This window comes from Bombus fervidus, chromosome 9, assembly GCF_041682495.2.
Source record: "Bombus fervidus isolate BK054 chromosome 9, iyBomFerv1, whole genome shotgun sequence".
Lineage (NCBI taxonomy): Eukaryota > Metazoa > Arthropoda > Insecta > Hymenoptera > Apidae > Bombus > Bombus fervidus.
Genome location: NC_091525.1, coordinates 9462512 through 9486633, shown reverse-complemented (window position 1 = coordinate 9486633; position 24122 = coordinate 9462512). Strand labels below are relative to the sequence as shown.

The 24122-nt window shown below is 32.7% G+C and overlaps 3 protein-coding genes and 1 long non-coding RNA gene across 5 annotated transcripts in view; 2 read left to right on the top strand and 2 right to left on the bottom strand.

Annotated features, from left to right (window-relative positions):
• Positions 1-2611: 2611 nt before the first annotated feature.
• Positions 2612-3544, bottom strand: LOC139990574 (uncharacterized). The gene is made up of 3 exons (XR_011800591.1): positions 3387-3544; positions 2985-3051; positions 2612-2712 (listed from the first exon to the last, which is right to left on the bottom strand). It is a non-coding gene; the product is annotated as an uncharacterized lncRNA (long non-coding RNA).
• A 1587-nt stretch (positions 3545-5131) lies between these two features.
• Spn-f (C2H2-type zinc binding domain-containing protein spindle-F) lies at positions 5132-7628 on the top strand. 2 transcript variants are annotated; one of them, XM_072009940.1, is made up of 6 exons: positions 5132-5454; positions 5537-5819; positions 5892-6171; positions 6245-6336; positions 6420-6609; positions 6939-7628. In XM_072009940.1, the coding sequence occupies exons 2-6, from the start codon at positions 5592-5594 to the stop codon at positions 7235-7237; spliced, it is 1089 nt and encodes a 362-aa protein (XP_071866041.1). In that variant the 5' UTR covers positions 5132-5454; positions 5537-5591; the 3' UTR covers positions 7238-7628. The 2 variants fall into 2 exon arrangements, with proteins under 2 accessions (XP_071866041.1, XP_071866042.1); XM_072009941.1 differs by having other exon boundaries at positions 5134-5454; positions 5904-6171.
• A 1-nt stretch (position 7629) lies between these two features.
• On the bottom strand, positions 7630-8772 carry Mrpl32 (mitochondrial ribosomal protein L32). The gene is made up of 4 exons (XM_072009958.1): positions 8624-8772; positions 8146-8391; positions 7921-8063; positions 7630-7831 (listed from the first exon to the last, which is right to left on the bottom strand). The coding sequence occupies exons 1-4, from the start codon at positions 8739-8741 to the stop codon at positions 7691-7693; spliced, it is 648 nt and encodes a 215-aa protein (XP_071866059.1). The 5' UTR covers positions 8742-8772; the 3' UTR covers positions 7630-7690.
• A 505-nt stretch (positions 8773-9277) lies between these two features.
• The window catches only part of Qless (decaprenyl diphosphate synthase subunit 1 qless), a 51782-nt gene continuing 36937 nt past the window's right edge, over positions 9278-24122 (top strand). Inside the window, exon 1 of the mRNA XM_072009938.1 lies at positions 9278-9499. Coding sequence (XP_071866039.1) covers positions 9344-9499 — 156 coding nt within the window. The 5' untranslated portion in view covers positions 9278-9343. The remainder of the gene's footprint in view (positions 9500-24122) is intronic.

Sequence of the window (24122 nt, the reverse complement as noted above, 5' to 3'; positions counted from 1 at the left end):
GCAACGCTAATTCAAAAATTAGCCCAACATGGCAATGGGCCGACACGTACGTCGGCCAGCAGACAAATCACAAAACAATACTACTACAAATACTAAAGGCGAGCACAGTGACAAAGTAGTAACGAGAATGACTTTCCATGCTCTGGATGACCCAGAGGATGCAGAGCCATTGGTAGTTGCCCTCTTGAACGGCAGTTTGCCGGGCCTCTTCGGCTCATAGCCTCTTCTTTCTTCGGGCGCAATGCCCGCTGAAACTTAAATCTAGGCTCGAGTCTTTCTAATCGCAAAATAAAAAATAACGTATAAAAGTAAAATAAAAAGATAAATCGCGGATGCTATTCCCAGTGCACATGGACGACCAAAGATCATAGCGACCGCTGTTCGTTCGCATGTGTGTGCTCGAGCAATAAACGTTCGTTTCGGAACCTACTGCGTACTCGCGACCACGTCCGCGATATTCGAAAAATCAATAGGCAAGGCTCAAGACAAATGGTATGCTCCATTCGTGATGCCAGCTTCACCGTTAATTTTTCAAATCAAATATCCTGAAACAGGTTGGACACGCGAAAACGCGCCTACCCGACGAGAGACTGTGCCAACCTGCCCGGCCCTACCTACTTATAGTTAACATTCATACCAGAAAATATGCTACCTATCCTACCCGGAAACCTATATTTAAAATTTAAAAAATAGCAAAACAAGCACACCAACACATTCACTCTACGGTTCTCACACATAACCCGGGCGCAAAGGCCTACACTAGAGAGACGTCCCGGGACGCCTCCGACACCCGAGTTTAATATACAACATTCACACTCTAATGTTACGTACCATTTCCCTGAAATCGACTGACGAAGGCTAGCGACCATTGCGTACAACGCGATAAAAGTAAATCTCAATTTTAATTACAAATATTCCTAATTCAGAGAGTGTCTATTTTTCAAAGGAATTGTAGATGGTACGAAATATGGTACCATTTATTATAATTTAACAATAAAATTAATGACACTAATATCCGTGTTTCCCTGTATGCGATAACGAATCCCTGTTTTTACAGGTTGTCATTAAAATGATATTTGTGTGTATTTATTTTTTATAATTTAAATTTATAGCAAATGGAATAAGTACGAGAACGACGCAATTCCACAGCCTAACCACGCACACTATGTGGAAAGTACGTCGTGCACGATACGCTAACACATCGTCAGTCGCTTAGAAATTATTATAAAATCAATAGTCATCGTACTCATTGCCTTTCTCTCACCCAAGTAGCACCTGGGCACGTGAGTGATGTCCTGGCAATGAACACGGAAAGGGTTAAACCTGAAAATCCTAACTAAAAGAGATATTAGTGCATCTAATTTGTATTTAACGGGCTAATCTTTCTTTATTTTGCATTCTCGAATTTTAGTTCAATTACCATCACTTATACTCTACTTTATTAATTTAATAAATTACCAAAATTCTAATATTGAATTTATTTATGGAAAACAGCACAAATAAGGTCAGTATAACGATTCGTTCAAATAATTGTCTCTATGAATTACTGAATAATAATATCAATGTATAAGAAATTTATTTAATAATTGACTCAAAGTTAAATATTAGTGTAAACAACCTCAGGCAATCCCTTCGTCAAAGCATATTTTCGAAAGCGTAAAACCAGTGTTCAAAACTTGTTGCTTTGATTCCAAAACTTGCCTGTCGCGAAATTTCTTCTTGCACATAAAATTCAATGCATTTTTGTACGGCAGGACTGAATTTTACTATCTCTAAATTTATACTCAAATTAAAAAATAAATGGCAAACAATTAAATCCATCGTAATAATGTCATCAGAGAATAGAGAGTGAAATAAAAAATGACTTAGTAGCGTTATTATTAAATATGCAATAATTGCAATCTTTAATGCAAAGAAGTCGGAGAGCATCCGACTTCATCACTACGAAATATTTAATTAAATCATTACAACTCTCTGTACATATACATTTTTAATATATTCCAACTTTAAAAATGATTATAGTGATCATACATGTATATCTTCAATCACAAATATACAAATTAATTGTTAATACAATATCATTTTTATCAGTTAGTACCATTAATATTTTTAGTATAAAATTTGTCAGTATCATGTAATTAATATAAAAAAAAAAACGCGATGTGCAAAAAGACCTATCCTGAGCTAATAAATAATACATAGAAAAAGAAAATATTACTACTCACGGGTATAATAAATACCCGCGATCACTGTGCTCGCAAACAGAAGCTACGTAATACAACCAGTCACTCGTGCCGATTCGAACCTTTCGTCCTACGACATGATTGAGAAACCAGAGGAACAAAAATGCATGCGACTCACGATAAGATGCGAGGGAACGTAGTCATCAATGCTGTGATAGCCCAGGGAAAGTCGTCGTGAAGACCGTCATCAAGGAGCCATTCAATCTCATTATGGAAAAACTGTAACAATGCATAGAATATTATAGTTTGCTATGGCGTTAATTAATTGGAAAATTTGATGTAGTGGAAGATTAATCACTATTAATCTCTATTAAAATTTTAATGACAATATTCAAATTAGAAGTAGCAAATTGAATATAAGCAATAGAATTAAATGAAGTAGAGATTACAAAATTACTTACATTCTAGGCTTTTGAAGCACCACTAAGTCCTTTTCAGGAAACAGGAGGAAGAGGAAGGAGTGATAAACCTTTAACAGGATATGAATTATCATATATAAATAACATGAATGAGTAAATCATTTTTTTATATGAATAATTTATTTTGTGAACTAGCTGATGATCGAACAAAAATTTTAAAATAATGAAATAGGAAACTCTATACAAACTTTGAACTTTGTTAATAATACAAAAGTTAAATTGATAGTATACTCTAAATACTATAACAATTGGAATTCTGATATTAAAGTTTAAAATCAAATCTTATTTTTTAATTGATAATAATTAAAGCAACGATTCTTACATGCTTAGTTTTGAAGCATCATAGCGTCCTTCCTGAAGTACAGGAAAAAATAGGAGTTATAAAAAAACTGAAACAAAACATGTGAAATATTATAATTTGTTCTTAAAAATATATCGTTTATTGTTTAACGAGTTTAAGGTAATGAAAAGTAAAACTATTCAAACTTAAGACTTTAATAATAATAAAATTTGAAATCTAATTACTATAAAAATTGGAATGTTAAAATAACAATTTTTAACCTAGAAATAATGAGAATCTAATCATTTCTGAAGCCTGCTGAACATTTTTATTGTATATTTCAATATTATGACTTTTAGATTTTATGTCAATGGAAATTAATAGTAGTTCGATCAAAATACGAATAATAAAATAAATTAGAATACAATATACATAAATACTTACAATCTTGATTTCCAGGAGAGGCTGTATCCTCTTGCGAAACCTGCGACTCTACTACTGAAAGCGAATGTTCAAAAAAAAAAAAAAAAGAAAAAGAAAGGCTATTAGCGCGTCCGTTTAACTAACAATCGACGAACACACTGACTCTAATTTCGCGTATAACTGTTGTAATTGAATTTATAACTATTAAGAGCTATCGTGCTCTAGAAAATATAAAAAATATTACGCAGCAAACACTGACTGTACAGATCGCATTGCGCGCGGTCACAAATATCCTTTGAAAAAAAGTTGTATTAGTAGGGAGGGGGGGGGGATGTTTGGTATAGAAATACTGTTGTTTTTTAACCTTTTTTTCTTTCATCTTAATATTTTCAACAAATTATGCAATTATTTATAAGCTAATATCATTATATACCGATGTAAGTTGTATAGCAATTACGTAGTAAATATTGATTACCATCGATTCAATAAAAAGAGAAAATAAACCTGTATATACCTTTGTTTTATTATGATAGTTCAATCATTATCAAATCTGCATGAAAAATCAACGAATTGATTTTAATCATCCGTGGCGTTCATTTCGTACCATTATAAATTATCGATTATTAATCGTCTGTGGCGTCTATGCTGTGAACCCCTATTCTTTCAATCACGTCACCAGCCAATAATCTGTACAAAAAGAAACCAACAATTTTAAATAAATGTATGAAAACCAATAATTTATAATAATTAAACCAATTACAGTGAAACTAAGGATAATAGAACCCAAATTCTGTTAAAAGACCGGTAATATAGCTCTAACCGTCAACTATACGTCAACGATAAAAGTACAAAAAAAAAATGCAGAATACTTCTTAATTTTACTAAAATGATGGTCAATGAGTGATTAAATAAAAACGTACTATTTAAATCAAGCAGATAAAAGTGTAGAAATGATGATAAAGACGAAATAAAAATGTAGTAATGACGTAGAGACGCGACGAACTCTCGATACACAAATTTCAACAGTAGAATGCCGTCCCGCGTCGCCCTTCTCAAACGAATTACTGGCAGCAAGAACTTCGCAATATTTTACACCAATAGAAACGTTCGATTTGACTTGACAATATTTCGCACCAATAGAAACGCTCAATTTAATTTGACAATATTCTACACCAATAGAAACACTCGATTTGACTTTACAATATATCGAGCCAATAGAAGTGTTTGAGTTTCTTATATACGAGCGCGCGTAAATTTGACCTATTCAAATAGCCAAATTGATGAAATTGAGAGTAGGAAACATATTTAAGACAATATTCGTTAATAATTACGAATAAAATTATATTCCTAACGATAAACTTTTATGTGTTACACGAGTGAAGTTGTTATTATTACATAAAATATGGTATGTATTAATAAAAATACCATTAAGGTATATTATTTAATTATTCCTACTATTATTACTAAATGTATTTTAATAATCTAATTATTTTAAAAAATAGAAGAAGTTGAGAAAATTGTTCTATCCTGCTTTATGAATGTCCTTATTAAAAACATATATAATCTGTAAAAATTGTTAATAATTAGCAGTTTAGAATAGTCCTGGAGAATCGATAACGAAACTATCACAAAAAGAGAAATTTCTTTAATTGAAAATAATTTATTATTTTTCACTTTGTTATTAATTGATGTATAGATTATACAATTTTTATTTTGTAATATATACTAAGGTTATGTACTGCAAATTCAATGCATGTGATTTCAACAGTTTAAAACAGTACCACCACAAACGTCTGTACTTTGACTGTTCTTATGGCAACCTTATTCTACGTTCAATCGGTAATATTACTAATAAGATAGTGATAACGGGGACTACCCCAAACTAACAAATTTACGTTGAGTAATTTTATTTATTATATGTATCTCAGTGTCAAAATCCGAAATTATTAACAAATCGTGTTAAGTTTCAAAGTGTTAAAATATGTAGCAACTTAACCTAATTTGACAATCTCATTATTTATGAACCTAATTATTACTTATTATTTGAAATTCTTTGAAATTCATATGGAATGATCCTTTATATCGAAATGTAAGGAAACAGAAAGAATATCAAGTGTTTATTGATTATGTACGTTTACATAAAATAATACAAATGCTGTTATACTTTTTAGTGATTATCAAATTGTGAAATTGTATTTTCACTTTTGCTAATTGCATTTTTACAACATGAGTGACATGGAACAATCTGAGAATGTGGATAATGAAAAATGTGGCAACTATTATGCCTTGTTAGTTGCATTTAAAACTATGAATGAACGTTGTCAACAATTGGAAACAAGATTAGCTACTGTTGAAGAAGAAAATATGTGTTTGAGACTTGAATGTGGAAAGGATGAATCTGCAGCCATTACAAAAACTAATGATAATGAAAAAACTATTGTACAAACCTTGAAGGTTTGTATAACATATATAGTAATGCATAGAATGTACGTATTTTACATTTTAATGTCTTATACTTTAATATAGTTTGATCGACAGGAAAAAATAGAGGAGCTCAAAAAACAGAAATCCCAACTTACTCACCAAGTTTTTATGGTAGCAGGAGAAAATCGACAGTTATGGAACAGATTGACTAAATTAATAAGAACCAATAAGTCCTTAGGTAGTCAATTGACAAAAATTTCCGATACACTTAAGCAACATTCTGCAGCGCAACCATTAGACATTGTGTCCTATAGTTTCCGTGATATTTCTAGCTCTGTTAAAGAAGATAATAATCAGCAATGTACATTAACCACAAACAAAGGTATGTATTCAATGTTTATTTTTTAATTGGGTTGTATGTTTAACAAAAATTATATTATTACATTTTGATCTAGGCGAGAAAGAACAAAGTCTAGAAGAGATATCACTTAGACTTATAAATAGTATTATGTTAGAAAAGTCAGATCTGGAACAACAATATGCAGAGGTAAGCAAGAAGATAAGATAAGGTAGGATAATAAAACATTTTTATAACTAATAATTCCTTTTACACAATAATTATTTAATTAGATGGTTGAATTACAAAATGGTACTGAACTAGACTTACGAAATATTGGCTTTACTTATCCTGAGGATTCAGATACAGATTTAGAGTTATTAAAACAACATGATATTAGACTCTCACAAATGAAAAACATTTTATTAGCGCAACAGACGAAACTGAAAAGGGCACTGCAAAACTTCAAGAAGAAAAAAGAAGGTATAAATAAAGAATTATTAGTATCCTCGCTTAGTAAATATTCGGGTTTGTTACTAATTTGTTCATTTCCTAAATATATCATGTGTATCTCGTTTAATTTCAATTCATTTTAATACGGTCGTGTTTAGTATCATTTAAAAAAAAGAACCTAGATTATTTCATTAAAATATAGTCACATAATTATAAATTTTAAAATATACAAACTAATTTCCATATTTTGATGACTTCGTTCAGTGAAGACACTATGGATATTTTTGCGTCTACTAAGCAGGATGAAAATGCGTCTATTTGTATATTTTAAGGAATTAACCTCAAATATAATTTTATAGGCTTAATGTGTAATAATTGCCGTACAAATGCGAATAAAAAAATGTGTCAAGCAGGTACTCAATTTAATTTCAATGAAAGTATTAAAGAGCATGGTGCAACTCAAACCAGTCTTCAAACTGCAAGCCTATCTTTGGAAAAGTGTTCAAATATAGCAGATAATGCAGATCAAAACAATAAAATTTGTCCATTATGTGGATCATTTTATGGAAAAGCTGTCACATTTGCAGATTTTCATGAACATGTTCTGAGCCACTTTAATAAAGAAGTATCTGTAGATGGTTTTGAAATTGTTCACTAATAATTGTACAGGATGGGGGTTATGGTATAAACAATGAAGTACCTTTGTTTTTATAGAGAATTTTATATATCTTTGTGGTTTTTTTTTTAAGGAGAATGGTAAATGTAAATATGACCAACTTTTGTGAAAAGTCTATTAATCGTAACAGAAATAGAAATGTTTTTCATTATTGAATTTTATAAATTGTTGATTCAGAAAATATTTAATAAAAGCAAACTATCATATATAAAAATAATGAAACTACATAAATAGTAATAAAGTGACTGTTATCAATATTACACCTATTTTTATGTTGATGAACTATAGAAATATAGGAGAGATTAAAAATATTATCACGATATTTATAATTGTAATAATGTCACATTTTGAAATAAAACAAGAATTATCAATAGTTTACTTTGTTTAAATTTATTTAATATAAACAAAAATAGCTTATCAATATAAAATAACTATTCACTTATCCTTAATATCTTCCAAAACTTCAGTTTCTAATTCTTCTTGTTTTGAATCAGCTAATTCTTTCACTGTTGGCTGAAGTAAATTTGGATTGAACCAATCAGGCCTCTTTTTAGGTAATTCTACGATTCTTTGTTTCTATAAAAAAACATAATTGTAAATTATATTATGTACAATAATAATAAGATGAAATATTTCATCTTAGATATATAATATTATGTAAATACCTTCCAAAAGTTATCTCGTAATTGTTCTTTTTCTCCTTCATATAATACTATAACATCCTGTTCAATAGGTTTCAATCCTAATGAATTTTGTATAGCTTTCTGTATTTCTTTTGTTTCCTTTTTTACTATTTCATAGCAGTATCCTATAAAAATTGGAAAAGGCCAAATATATTATAAGCTAGTGTTGCAATAGATCATAGTTCTTTTCAAAATTATATATCTTACCACAAAGTGTACCAGCTTCATAATCGTGACCACATTTTTTACACATTAAGATATTTGTTTTTGGTACATGGGGTTTCCAAATATATTCAGGAACACCAAATCTTCTACAAAGACGTTTTTCTATAGTTCGTCGTTTTTTAGGTACGGCCCATAAAATTGTTTCATTTAAAATATCCTTTATAGAACGTCCAGGAAAATTAATGGGCTGCACATTTATAGCGTTACATTCGATCGCGTATAAATTACCTAAATCAAAAGCAAATGGTATTTGACAATAATAATAATAATAATAAATTAGATATGCAAACATATACTATTCTACTATTTGCATGACATTAACAATTTTCAATAATAATAAACAATTTAAATTCGTAATATTTTGAAGAGGTTAGGGACAATAAAGGATATAAATATCTCACTTTTGAGTTATATATAATACCTAAATGTAAGTACAATATAAGAATATCCTTTTTGTTACCTGATGGAAAGCCACGACGTAATATAGTATCAACTACTTCATTAAGTGTTTTAAATGCTCCATAAAGCCTACTCAAAATACCGTTCGCCATGTTTAAAGTATGTACCCCATAGATCATAAAGATCAACACAGAGTAAAATCAAGATGAACATGTATTGTTAAGATTTATTCTTAAAACACAAAAAGTCACGAAATTTAATAACTTTTTTTTAATTCCCATATATAGTTCCACTTTATTCAAATTTTTAGTGTACCTCAGAAACCTTACAATCACCTTATTCATTATAATCTAAGAACAAAATTATTACGAAATTTTCGATTAATAGTATGAAAATTAAAATGAATCGTTACAGAATATATTCTGATTCAAAGAAAATGTTTTAAGTGTACGCTTATTTGGAAATGTACGCTGTAAATAGTGAAAGAAAACAAGCATTAAATAATTTATATATAAGAATTTGGAAAGTAAATAATAGAAGCATCAATTAGAGGTCGCTGCTGTTCTGAAAGTCTACCAATATTTTGTTGAAGATTAATATTTTACTTATAATTTATAATGTATAGTTCTGTTCCAACTAATGCCGCGTGTAGCAGGTGTATTTACAGGTGGGGACGGGAAAGGGAAAAGTGGGTGGGGAAGTGATTTTGAAGTGTCGGTGGGGCTAGTGGAACTCGAAAGTCTTCGCAAGTTGTGTGACTCGGCTCACTACAGTTTTCGCTATGGCGTGTATAGGGTCGAGTAGGCTTTGTGCTCGTGCAGAGAAATTGTGCCAGTTCAGACATCTCACCCAATTACGAAGGAAAGTTTCAACGACATGTGTCAAGTCACGACCTAGAATCGAAAATCCGACCAGTACCTTGGTCCAACATTGTCAGGTACGTTAAATTTACTTCTTGGCACTTTATAAAATGTTATCTAGAATCAACATAGTCACGATGCAATTACAAATCATCGTTCTGATCATACAGTATTAGTATTTTGTGATGCAAGCGAAAATTTTTTTTATTTCGTGCACTTTTAGTCAGATATTCGAGTAATTCTTCTGTTGTTGGTAACATAACCTACTATTCGTTTCGGGCATAAAAATCTTTCCGCATCCTCACGTATATTATGTTTTGTTTAATTCTTATATGTATATATGAAAAGGGAAATAAGGTGATAGACAATAATAACGAAATGTATAGGAGAAGGAATTATAGTAAGTTTCGTAGATTTTGTAAATTACATAATGTCTACTAAAATGTGTCGGTAAATCGGTGTTTCTTTACCGAGAAATTTATGTGAGATATGGAAAAATAAACAGTGATTTTTCATACGAGCGCTTTTATTTTCATGCTATACATGTAAATTCGTAAAACTGAGGATGAGAGATTCATAATAGTCTGAATAAATTTCCTTTAACCACGTTTTTTGTATCAGAACTGTCAGCTGTTTCTAGCAGACGACTTAACTGCCGTCTGCTACTGACGTTAGTCATATTACAACTGTAAATCGGTATTGCGTTAGAAAATTTCGTAATTCATATAAAAAATATTATAAAAAATCATATTTTATATTATAATTTACTATTCTTATCATAACATCGTATTATTATATTTACAATGTTGTTTAAACATTATATCTACAATACAAGCGACGCAAAACCGCAAAACGCATGCGCAATAGTCAAATTTAACTTTTTCGTTCATGTTCCGTATAATGCGAACACTGAAGATCACTAAATTATATTGAATCATTATTGTATCGAAAGAAACAAATGCAAAACGTTATTTAAAATTAATAATATCATTAATAATAATAATTCCATGCATTGGGAACATTAATATTCCATTTGAACAATTTCTATTCGCGCTTCAATTTCTAAGTGTCTTAGCAATCTCTAACGAAAGTTTTCTATAAATCGTTCTACGAACGGCAAAATGAATTGCACGACTTTCTCTGTTCGAAAGTGACACAGAGACCGGATTTTGAAATCTCTTTCAATAGCTGGCAAATCGAAGACACGAGTTCGGCACGTCGGCGATATCGTCCACAATTATTACGCAAGTCTTAGGTAAATTGTGATTCGTTGGTTGGGCGCTGATCGCATAGGAAACCTTTTCGTATATTTCGTGGGCCACTGCTGGACAATATTATCGAAATAAGTGAGAACCAGTCGTGATGACGTCGCATCGGGACGAATTTCAAGTCTTCGTAAGTAGGCTAACTGGCCCGTCAGATATCCTTCTTCGAGCATGGTTAACCCATGGAATCCACGTTCTTGACTTTCTCGGCTTGTTCGGTGTAGTACTCTGCGTAGATATATAAATGTTGGCTCTTACTTAGTGATTCTTCATTCAAGAATTTACGCTTGTGAAACTTCCTTCAAATCTAGAATGCTTTAAATTTAATTATTTCTTTGATTATATTGGATTAATTAGATTAACATAATACGTTCGGTCATAATAAAGGAAATGTATTGAGTTTAACTGAACTTACTTATGTTATAACTCAATAGTTATTGTATGTTATTTATTGATTAGAGCTTTATCTGTCACGTTCTATATAGTTGCCGCGTTAACTGACGTTTAATACAACTGGAAATAAGTTCCACTTTCGGCTAACTTGCTATGTGCAGCAATACTGGCACGGGAGAGGATTAAAGTTGTTCGAAAGTAAATTAACAATATTCTTTGGTTGACAAATGATAACTAACTCTTCGATAGACAATGGTAATTATTCGGTTGACGAACGGTAATTATTATTCGATAGACGAACGGTAATTATTGTTACTGACTTCTCTGAGTCGCTATATTTATTTATATCTGTCGGAGATGGAAAAACGTCGGGGTCTTTCTTTTGGAAATGTTTGGGAAGATCCCCAATGTTTCAAATTGCTGACTTTGCTTACAGTTTAAATTGTCTTGATATCGTTATAGAAACATAGTTAGGTAAATATAAAAACATAGTTAGATGTTAAGTTTTCGTAAGATATAACTTTTAGCAGCTTTAACTGCCTTTCGCTTCAAATACTGTAAACACGGTCTCAAATAAACGTTTTAAATTACCTTGATTTGAAAGAAATTAACAATTTTACTTTCGAGCAATTTTACTTATGAATTATAGGGACTTTTTAGGTAGATTTTTTATTATCGTCCGATTTATGGATGTTTTTAATAATATAGGCATTGTATTAATTATTCAAACATTATAGATACAGATGAATGACGAGTAGAGTCGAATTGTATTTACCATCAACCATAAGTCTTTGTGTCCTTATACACTTTAATGTTAATAATCACTATTTGTGTTGTTGTTATAGTGTTGAAATAGTATTACAAAAATGAGAATCGATTTTACGTGACTTACCAATGATATCGTCGAAGATACTTTTGTTGACTAAAACGAGTATTGGCCATAGAGTTAGACTAACAAATTTCGCAAATGCAAATGTAAGGTCATTAACATTGGTTCGATTTGCAAATCCTATTTCCCAATGGTCGTCACTCTCCATATCTTGCGTACAATAAGGGAGATTTCCTTCATTGACGCACGGCGTCTATGCTTTTGGCATTCTACTCTCGTGAACGTTGCACGTGTGTACGCACGCACAGGAATGCATGAATAGTTTTACAATGCGATTATTGTTAAATTACTGCGCACTGCATTGGATGAGCCAGCCTATAAATTAACATAGAGAACCTACGTCGGCTTTTTTGATTCGTTCGGCCTAATTTCATTACACATTAATTCATATTATATTGTACGAAGAATGGAAAAATTGATACAAATAAGTTTCTTTAAACATTTCTTTAAATATAGAAATGCTGCCTGTATTTATAGCAAATATATAACATACAGGATGAAATGTATAATGCCGTATTTCATGTTGTTTATTTCAATGTTATATCTGACTACTTCTTTAGTATATCCTGTTCAGCTTCACATGTTAAGGCCATTCACTTACAAGTAAAACAGTAAAGTTTCCAAGGCACATTTCGAAAACGAGCAACCAATCTACATACCAAAACATGTAGAATTTATAGAATTAAACGCGATTTCCGCTCCGCGAAACCACGTACGTTACAATTAGCCAATCGTTAATAGTATTTTAATAACGAGGTAGATTGTGGATTGTTTCGATGTGGGAGAACCGGTCTACTGATATTTGACTTTTTTAATCTTTCTGTAACGGGCACTTATGAAAAGCATCGATACGTTGAAATTAATGGAGCACGTTGGCCATGGGTGTTGCGTGGCGTGAATTTCCTAGAAGGATATAAGAAACATTCCGGGATGTTGCTCAATAGAAACTAATTACATATCCTCTAGAGGGCTGTCATTTGGGGCGGAAGACAATCACCTTACACCTGCGGCAATAGTGACGTATTCTGATGTAGTGTACAAATTAGGATACAATTACGTTTATAATTCATAAGTACTGGGACATTCGCAAAAACTAAGGGAAAGCTCGAAAGGGCAATAGAAAAATCTACGATTATCTTTTCTGGGGTTGTTTTTGGAATCATTCGATATAAAGAATTGATTGTAGTAAAATAAAATCTATTTGTTGTAATAAAATAACAGCCTCGTGTAATAACATTTTCATCAATTCTATATAAAAACAATGAAATCCTTTCTGATCTATGTGTTTTTCTTTTCGTCATTGGTGAATCTTGACACTTATTATTATTAGATTTTTCATTACGTTTGTTGCATTATACGCCTACAGTACATCTTCTGAATCGTTCAAGGATCGTAAGAAATCAGCCTGTTTTATTTCAATAAAAATATCCTCCTTACAAAGTACGCGAACTCACTGCAGGTGTTTGTACAGATATAATTAAAGAAATATAACTTGAGAACCTTCATATCTATTTTTGTGAATGGCTGTAATTTGTGTCAATTGTATCTATTTTGTATAATTCAGTATTCACTGGTAATATATAGCAAAAAACAAATAACATAATATACCGTAAACAGTTAATGGAGAAACCACTAATTCAAATGAATAATAATAAATTCATTTCTTGCAAAGAGTTCAAACATAAAAATGTGAATATAAAGAAAGAGAAGTCGATGAAAGATTGGCCGGAGACGTGGGAAACGTAAACGGTAGCCTACATTCTACCTGTGCCTTCGTAATTCCTGCATGACGAACTATAGATCCGATCAACGTTGCTCACGAACGTAGTAATCAATGTGCATCGTGTAAATAACGATACTTTCGCAAGCTGGGGCAAATATTGCGAGACTGGCGAATCGGTGAACCAAAATGCTAGCCTTGTAGAAACATTTGGAAGATCGCCTTTCATCGATACAACGTCGAAGGAAGATCTCGAATGTTGACACGAATGTTGTAGCTGAGCGTACATAGATACTCGCGGTAAGATTAACTATATATATAAGTACGTGGATCAGACGAAAGGAAATAGCTTTCGAGAAATATGATTCTCAACGTGATCCGTGGAAGAGAAAAATTCTTTCGCTTGCGTTACACTACGTTGCGTAAGGAAATATTGGTTAGAGAAGCTTTTGACAGTCATTTTGTTCTTAACACTATGACGACTTAAATATCATTAACGATCGACTATTTTCGTTAAGGATTAGCCAAGTTATTGAATGTTTGTGTTATTCGTCGAATATCTCGTTTCATCTGTATTCATCGCATGATTTCATGGAATAGCATTTCATTAAATTCTCACAATTTTACTGCCAATTTCTTAACACGGCGCTACGAGCCACGTGTAAAACTTTTCAAAAATGTTACCTGATCACTGGCCATAACACGAAACAACTTTTTAATTTCACATCGAGCACCTACCTACTTTTTCGCGCCATAGTTTTACATAATCGAATCGTAGCCATGGAGCATGAAATTCACAGATTCGCGGAGGACAATACGCGTAACGGTGAAAAGTACGAAATGTAAGTCATCGGTTTGAATCCAGATTCCGTGCTCCTTTGTACTGCATAATACACCTTTCGCCTCCGTGTTTTTGCGTGAGAACAGAAGCGGTACTAGCGTCGTTGAGATCAACGTCCACTTCGTCTAGAAGCTTGTCTGACGTCTACGATGGCTGCTTAGGTAACATTATCGATACTAGGTCATTCATCGAACTACATGTTATCGCCCTGCTTCTTTCTCGGAAAGTTGTTTCATAGGATTTTTCTCGTTACTTTTTTTGCGAAGTTTCCGCAACTTAGACGAGAAGACTGGTTTTTGATGAACTTATCGGCAAATCGACGGTGCTATGCAAAAATTTATATTCTTATGAATATAATTAAAGAGACAGAGTTATTCGATAGTCTCCAAAATAAAAATCGGTTCAATATATCTAGATCGGTATTGAAACTTCATTAATGATAGTGATCGATTTAATCTAATTGCTATTCTATGTGGCAACGATATTAACATATTTCGATTGCATTCACGTTCTTCGTCTATGAAAGTAAACGTTAGAATAGAGGTTACATTCGCACATAATCATATCGTGATACACATTGTATAAGTTTTGAAGACATGTAATTGCCTTTTGCGCTTTTTCACACGATCGATATGTATCTATCAAAAATTATAATTTATTTCTCAGCAGCCTAGCAGAAAAATGTTTTCGAAAAATCTTGAGAGTAACAATGATCATCGGCATTACGTGCATTAACCACATCTTAATCCAATCTGATGACACAAGGTCTAAGGAAAAATATCTTCCGGTAAATCCTTGATGTCTATCTGATGATCCAACAATCTCGCAATAACGTGGTTAAATTGATCGTTAAAGCAATACATTTCACGCACTTCGAATACAACGATAAGTGCAATTTAAGTAACATTAAAGATCCCTATTTAATGAAATCCTGATTATTCAGACGACAATGTAAGATAATTGCCATGGAAGGACAAGAAATGTTACCGAACACATGATTTCCTGTGGATCTTTATTATCGTGGTATAATTTACAGTAACGCAAGCTTTGAGGTCGACCTCTGGCTTGAGACGTAATTGAAGAGAATGTCTGCGATGTACAGAGGTATGTGGCACACCTGTTCCCCACGAGAAACTAGCACCAATGCGGCTTTAATCGAGTTATTAAAGAATCTTCTTCCTTCTATCGATGGTGACCAAACATTTTCATATGTTCGACGAACTATTCGTGATCTGTCCCTGATCAGATCATTTGCATGCATCCTGTTTCAAAGAATTATATGTCGATTTCACGTAACGTTGCCAGGCAACTACTGGTTTATATCTATTTGACCAGTTCTTTTAACGGTTATCCCAGTTTTTTAAGGAGTTAGAGATTGTGTTTGAGATAGGATATTGTCAAGATTGAGAACATGAAAAGTACTGGATTGAATGTTAATAAAAAGGCGATAAAAGATGATAGAGATACCTGAGGATGGAGTTAATTAAATTTGGAAAACTCCAAGACCTTGATTAGATGTCCTTTTGAGCTATTGCTATCTGGTGTCTTTGGAGATCCAAGCAACTTGTGTCTATCCATCGGGTCGAGATCTCCTTCGGCCAGACGAATGATGTCAATACTACTTACGTTTGTGTCTGTCTAAACCTCTTTAGGAACAGGCAATTGATATCTATATATTATATACCATTTAACGAAATTAAACTTGTGTCTGTCTATTGAACCCAGTTCTCCTTATGATCAGACAAATGGTAATACTACTTGGCGTGACATATGGACAGAGTTTCCATCCAAAGACAATGTCTCACTGTATTCCATAGATTCTACGTCTCTCTTAATAATTAATATCTCCTCATTAACTCACTCGAATACTTCAACCATGGCATTATTCGAATCATTTTTCACAATTTTTCTTACTGAACCTAAAGTACACCATATTTTCTCATTCTTTCGTTATTATATTAAAAAGTAACGATGTTTCATAATATATAACAAGTTTGATCATTGTATACGGTTCAAACTTGTAGAAGATCAAGATTGAATTTAAAAACGGCGAAGCTTGCATGACTCAAATAAACTTGCCGTACTATAAATGCATAAAAATCCGCGATCTAGTAATCGGAAGAGTTTCAAAAGGAGATCGACGCGTGATAAGATTTCCATTCAGGGAACATTTATGAATCATCCGCGGTTCTCGCGCACTGCGTCAATTGAGACGTTTCTTGCATGAATGAGTACAATGTCTATGGATGTGCCGAAGCTGTTGAGAACGATAAAATTCACGGATCTTGATCACAAGACTGGCATATTAACGAAGGGCCGCGCATCAGAATGATTGCAGAATACTGTTATGGAATATTGCAAGTTGATCGTGAATAAATTAAGTACACGATTTTTGCATAATGATTTCTCGTCGATGTAGCTGCATTCCTAACAATCAGATGTATTATTAGATATCCTCGCCGTAAGGCAGCTTATGGTATATTTAATTTTAATTAAAAAAATTCTTGTCGGCAATGAAGTTGTTTCCTTGAAAGTGGAGGTGGTTCTGAGAAGTGAATGAATGAACGAATCCGTAAATAGTTCTTTTATTTATTTATTCTTATCAGTACGTTCTATTATTCTTTCCTGTTAGCGATGAAGCAGTTGTTTCCTTTTGTTCTCAAGCGTAGTCTAATTTTAGATAATTGGTTTCACTACGAATAACTCGAGTATGCAAATCTATAGAAAACTTTTTCTATAGATTTCTATAGATTTGAAAATCTATAGAAAATTTGTTGGAACATGCAGCGTATTAGCAAATGATTTGCTTCTTTTCGTTAATTATATTTCAGTTTTAGTCCAGTCGTATTTTTCTCAATTATTTATTAATGTTATTATCGAATTAGCAGTTATTATTCTTTTCAATCAGTTATCGTTAATTATTAACATTATTATTTAAATTTCCTTACTTCATCATTTCTCATCGCGACAGATGAATTAATTATATTCTAAGATATTCTTCACGCTCCATTTTATAGCACCTCGTCTTGATTTCAGGAAGTAACCAATAACTCACAACCTGCCCCTTCGAAAATAAATTCGCCAACCATGAATTTGTAATTTTATTAGCGAGGAAAAATTTCGCGAATAAATTTGCGATAGAATGTTTCTGCGTGGAACACCGGTCATTCATTCACAGACTGGAATTCGGCATTCATCTTGCTTCCTAATGTTCTTATGACATAACGGACGATAATAGCAGGATCGTGTCGAGATTACGAAGGTTCGACCGTGTCCTCCGATCAATCGAATTCTTTAAAATCATACGGTTACAATGTCGAAGCCAAACTTGTATTCTATAAACGTACTTGTGACGTATGATACTTTCCTAATTACCCGATGATCTTCATTCAATGGTAACTAACGACATATATCCTGTATAATAATTTATATATGTATTGTAACAGTTATTATTTAATTCTAACTCACAGGGTGTTCACTCCAGTAGGATTCGTTTAGACTGTATTCGGGGGAGCATCATTTACTTTTATTGAAAGAAATAGTCTGGTCGATGTATTTGTGGTATAAAACCTGACTTCTTCCTCGATGTTAGTTTCTATATTTTTGGAGCTTTACAGATAAAATACGTTGTACAAATTCTTTTGGGATTATTAGCAGTAGAAAAATTGTTTTGAAAATAAAAAGTATAAATTAAATATGATATCGAATTGAAATAATATTTAAATAGCATTAAATTTTCTGTTTAGTAATATTAGCTGTGAAAATGAAAAATGTATTAGTGCTGTTTCTATTTTATGAGATACTTAGCTATAATATTTTTAAAAAAGAATATTAGATATGCTATTGGTAAAGATTTATCGATCACATTTTCTATAATTCATAAATAATTCATAAAAATGTAATAAAAAATGAAACTTTATTTCATCAGAAGGAAGAAATTTTAACAGAAGTTTGATAAATTAACTTTCTTGGTTTCCACGTTAAATTTATATATATGATACATTAATAATGCGTATATATTAATATCTCCTATTTAAAATCTAACTATTCATGCATTGACTGTCTAGGATTATATAAACATTAAATATGCTAAAAATATACTATAACCTAACACACAAATCAAATATCTAAAAATCGCACTATTTTTGGAGTTGGTTACAAAGTCTAGGTATGATGCTATGTCCTCTAGTATTATACTTGCAAATCCCATCCGTTTTTTTTTTTTTTCGTTTATCGATGATGTGGTCTACAATGATTTAAAACGTCTAGGTATTTCTTTGAGTTATATGTGTCCCACATTTGGATAGTTAAAAAATAGACCTTCCCAAAAATTCAGGAATATATTCTTCTTGGCCCCATGTAAAACTAAAAAATTTAAAGAACTCGAAAAATGTAGGTATAGAAACTTAAAAGGTGAATTAATAAACTTAGATGTAAAAGAGGATTTATAGTATTATATAACATATATAATATAGGATTTATAGTACATAGTAAGCGTATTATAGTCCGTACTATTAGTTTATTGCGTTCATTGAAAAGGTAATAGAACAATTCGTCAAAGGTTAAAAAACAAATCTTTTCTTAGCGTTTTTTAATCTTTACGAAGTAACGTCTGTACGTATATACGTGTGTGCACGTACTCATTATTTACACCGTTGCTTCTAATCTAATCTTTACTTCCGGCCACGTCCACACTCTGTTGAGAAGCGTTGTGTCAGAATCGATGAGCAGTTTTACAGTTACAAGATCTCATGCGTGCCCTAATCGAGAGATAGAATTAAACGCGAATTAATTATATTATTGTACTTGAAGTTATGGAAAACTCGAAGTTATGAAAAACCATGAATAGGAAAGTTACATGCATTTTCATAGAAATAGAATTAATAGAGAGGCAAGAACTGAAAAATACTTATTAAATTATGTATTACTTCGATTAAAAAATCCTAAAGTATTTGCGATTTAATAGTACTTTAGTGATCTGAATCTAGGATTTTATATTTCAGCGGTTCAAATCGTCTCGACGATCTGCTGCAAGCGGCAGCAAGTAAAATTAACGAAATTCGTATCGAAATCCTTGTATCACTGTTCTTTACTCGTTCAAAGACGAAAGGATTCTTAACTTTTTCACAATCTATTATTATTTTACTATAAATGAAGATACCTCTTATCTATGAATAGAATATTTTCGAATCCAAAGATACCACGATGCAAAGAACGAAATGTAATTTTGGTCTTTCGAACACCAAATTTCTTTCCTTTACTTTTCTTCTGTGTGATACTTTTAACTTTTTCCAATTTTCTTATCAATTTCTCCCGATATATCTCGCACACTTTATCATCCTCTTTCTCGAAAGATCCATCCTTTCCACTCAATCACTCCATAAATAATTCTCCTCTCCTTGACCAATCGTTTAATTCTACTTTATTCATCCCCTTAAAAAGATACGGTTGATCTGTTGTTGATATGAACACGCGGGACTTCCCGTACAGTGTCTTCCGCATTTTTTGAAATGCAAATCCGCGGTATGGTTTGCGCGGCAAGTTATCCTGTAGGCGTCGAAGCCGAAGGAGACGTCGCATCGCGCATATACGATGATAACGCGGAGGCTCATTCGTAGTCGAACAATGGCTCCAACTACCAAGGTCTGAAGGAGTTCTCTGTCACGTCCTGTCTCGTGAATTTATTCGTTGTGTTCAGAAATATATTCTCTTTTTGGGGAGGGGACAACAGAGAAGAAGAAAGGTTTCACGCGGTTGGCTAGTTCAAAGGATCTCTCGAAATGCCTTTTAATTTTACTCTCGTCCTGATAGCGGCTCATTTGATTTTCCGATTTTATACAATACGTTTGGATGCGTTTTTATAATGTATCGCACAAGCTGCGCGCATTCGTACGCTCGGATCGCTGATTTTTATATTCCGATGGTACTCTTTGTGTTGGCAGCGGGTTCAGTTGGAATACCAGGAATTGCGAGAGTTGCACGTTTGAAAATGAATTTCGAGAATAGATCGAGATAAGAATAAATTAAGATATCGTAGATACTTATTGAGATTTATAGCCCCGTGAGCGCAGGTGATGGAACGAGAACCTAATGCAGATTTCTTTCATCCTCTAATTAATGTAACGAGTACATTGTACACTTTTATATATTATCGGGTTATTTGTCTATTTAGATCATTATTAGGTTTTTTATTGTTTTAATCGAAATGTTCTGCCGCTAAATTTCGCTTGGATATTTGTTCATAATCTTGTTTTGAGATTTCTACATATAACCATAATTAGGACTTCCATATATAGTCATAATTAGAATTTCCACAAATAGGCATAATTGGCGTTTCCACAGATAGTTGAGTTTTACCTATGTTGAAACGTAAACTATAGAAACACGTTTTTGCACAATGATTAAAACACTTAACGATGCTCGTTATTTACTTTCTCCGTGTCCAAGTATCTACATTGCCGCAACCTTGACATAAACAAAATTATTCTTGTATCGAAGTAGATGAGTGTAATTTGGCTAGCAGTTGCTTTCTCGACTGTGGTTTGGTGGAGTCGTGAACATCGGTCGTTGACTCTTTCTAGCCTCCGTGAATAAATTTTTGGGGCGTCGCTTGAAAAAAAAAAGGCAGAAAATCTCTCATTTTCTGTCTCTTCTATGTTACAATGAATCTTTCGTCCCAACAACTCTCACATACTTCGATCAACAGGAAAAGGAGCCACTGTCAAATATACTTCGTACGTTTAAAACTTCTTTAAAAATTCTACAAACCCACGATCAGAAAAAGAAAAAAGAGCTGAAAATTCCGCTACCTCGGCGAAGAATCCAAAAGAGAATTCCAAACTTTCATATCACCAAACTTTTCTCTTGTCACCTTGTTTTCAGTTATTCAACGTCGTCATGTAATCAGGTTAATCACACTACCGGTGCGTGTTGCCATTCGAAGGAACTTATTAATTGAATTTAACGTTCAGGCATATTTTTAGAGCGAGCACGGTACAATGACTGCAACAAGTTAATGTTTCTTCCTTCTCCCGAGACAACGCAACGGAACGAGCGGTTTCTCTGGCTCGGGAACGGCGTACAGGTGCCCTCGATACCCAAATGCGAATCACGGTAAAAGTTGAACGTGATTACGTGCTACGTACTTACATTCGTGGTGCCTACCAGCCGGCCCCGCTCTTGCGATTGTTGCACGATGTTCTATCGATTTCATGGGCGGTTCTTTGGAAGTTGCTAAACCGTTTTCATAAAAACGATCGATTCCTTATCTTGAGAGATCACAAACGAGAGATACGAAGATTTCACGTATATTGATTTATCCTAAGGATTTGGCTTATCGGTTTTATCCGATAAGCAACGATATGTTGTTTTTTGATATAGTACCGTTCCATATATTGACACGATTGAACTCCTCAGAAGACGCATTGATCAATTCCACTTTTTGTAGATTTTTGTAGGTTTCAACAGATCCACAATATGAATTTTGTTAACCCAGATAGACTACGTATATAATTTCAGAGAACGTAGTGTGGTATAATGTTATTAGTGTTACGAAATATAATTATTATTACATCAAGTTTCAAGGTAAATTTTCAAAAAAAAAAAAAAAAAAAGATCCTGTTTATAAGATCAGTGAATCGTGGAATGAATTTGCGAAATCGGTCATCAGAATAATTCGGTTAATGCGATAGTTGCTAGTAAAGTGTACTACTACTTCTAGACTCCTGTACTTATCTTTTGGTCAGAAAGATATTTATTTTAAAGATAACACCGAAGAACGTAAAATTTTGTTAAAATATACATTTCAAAACTAGCTATCAGAAATTTTTGACATTTTCGTACGTTCTGTATAATCTTGAGACATTATGCAAGCGCATAACGTGAAATCGTCGTACCTACTTATAAATTAAGATAAGCAATCAGAAACCGTTTCGGCTTTCAAAATTTTATATCCAGTCGATACGTCAGTTCGAAAGAAGGAACTGGAAAAGACCGAGTTGTCCAGGTATTGATTAAAGTCTCATTCAAATCGCAAGGAAGATACGATATGGAAATGGAAATTGCCAGAAATATGAAAAAGTTCATATCTTGTCTGGTTTATATTGCACTAATAAACTTCTTACTATTAGCGAAATTCGACAAATTAAGTGACATTTGCTAAGAAATATCTATCCTTACACAGCAGTGATAAATTTAATAATTAAACGAATTGGAATTTTGTCAGTAAATTTCATAAGTTGTCTTCATTATCATATTCGTCGAAATATCGTAAAAAGAATCGATAATCCATAGTCAATGACCTATAGAACGAAAGAAATTAACAACCTACAATTTGTAACTTGAGTTTACGATTGACTGAAAGTATTGAATTTTTATTCAACTGAAATAAATGAAACAAAGGAAGAGAATTATATTTGAGTGCGATGATGACGCGATTGATTAATTTCTGGCGGCCTTTTCTGTCCGATTAGAAAGGGGATTTTTGATATGTCAAGGTCGCTGGACTCAAATTCATGCCTATGGATATGTTCTTTTCGGCACGTACGCCACTTTCCCATAATGGAGCCAGTTTTAGTCGAACAGCCTTGCAAACCTGCATGCAATATTGCGTGCGTGCACCTATCAAGTATGGAGGAAGTAGTAGAATCCGACGAAGATCAGACATCCGTGGCTTGGCTGAAACTACTTACGCTCGTTTAGAAACCTGTTGTTTCCTTCGCGGATAATATTACGATTACACGTGATGACAGCATATTTTAACGAAGGATAAATAGACAAGTAATCAGTCGTGGACAAAAATAATTATAGAATAATTTAGTGAAGAAATCTTCTATAGTTACAGCATTAAGATTTTATATCTGAAGGGAAATTAATTTTAATCCGAGTGTAAGGATGACAAGATTTATTTTTAATAAGAATGGACGAAACGTGAAAAAGATACAGTGGCTACGAAAAGTACTTGTATATAATTTATTATAATATTTATAGGCTAATTAATTCAAGCTTGAGTATATTAAGGTATATTGAACAGGTATATTAAATTTCATATCATTTGGCACTACTTTCATGTTATTACAAAAATTCTAGCGCTGTGAGAATGAAACGAATGCATTTAATGATTTTATTTTTTAATAATAAAAAAAAATGCTACGTTGAAAAATAGGGATATAAATACTTTTTGTAGCCACTATAGGTGATTTCTAAATAGAAAACTTAGTAAAGTCACGTAATTGATAATCTAACTATGGTCAATATACTGAGTGGTTTCTAAAATGTTCAATGTTTTCTTAGAATTGCATTCTATTTAACCTAACGCACAGAGTTTCCTCTTAACCTTGGTTTTCCATTTTCTTCTCGAACTGAAGTAACGTTCTATACCATAAATTTCGCGTATAATGGAGCAACAAAAGAGTTTCGTGAAGACTCTCTTTGGATTCCTTTCGACCGCTCACAGCCATATATCTTTCTCCCCTCTCGAATCTGTGAAGAAACTTTCTTTGAACCTGTTTACCCTCTCCTTACTGAATATACATACTTACGTACGCCGTTTCTGATTGTCGATACAATACTCGTCTGCCAATCGAATATTCGA

Excerpts from the sequence above, each read along its gene's own strand:
- Spn-f (XM_072009940.1), top strand. The coding sequence starts at position 5,592 with ATGAGTGACATGGAACAATCTGAGAATGTGGATAATGAAAAATGTGGC. Across the intron at positions 6,172-6,244 it reads TACATTAACCACAAACAAAG|GCGAGAAAGAACAAAGTCTA; the intron begins GTATGTATTCAA and ends ATTTTGATCTAG. Across the intron at positions 6,610-6,938 it reads CTTCAAGAAGAAAAAAGAAG|GCTTAATGTGTAATAATTGC; the intron begins GTATAAATAAAG and ends ATAATTTTATAG.
- Mrpl32 (XM_072009958.1), bottom strand. The coding sequence starts at position 8,741 with ATGATCTATGGGGTACATACTTTAAACATGGCGAACGGTATTTTGAGT. Across the intron at positions 8,064-8,145 it reads TGAAGCTGGTACACTTTGTG|GATACTGCTATGAAATAGTA; the intron begins GTAAGATATATA and ends CAATTTTTATAG. Across the intron at positions 7,832-7,920 it reads TACGAGATAACTTTTGGAAG|AAACAAAGAATCGTAGAATT; the intron begins GTATTTACATAA and ends GTTTTTTTATAG.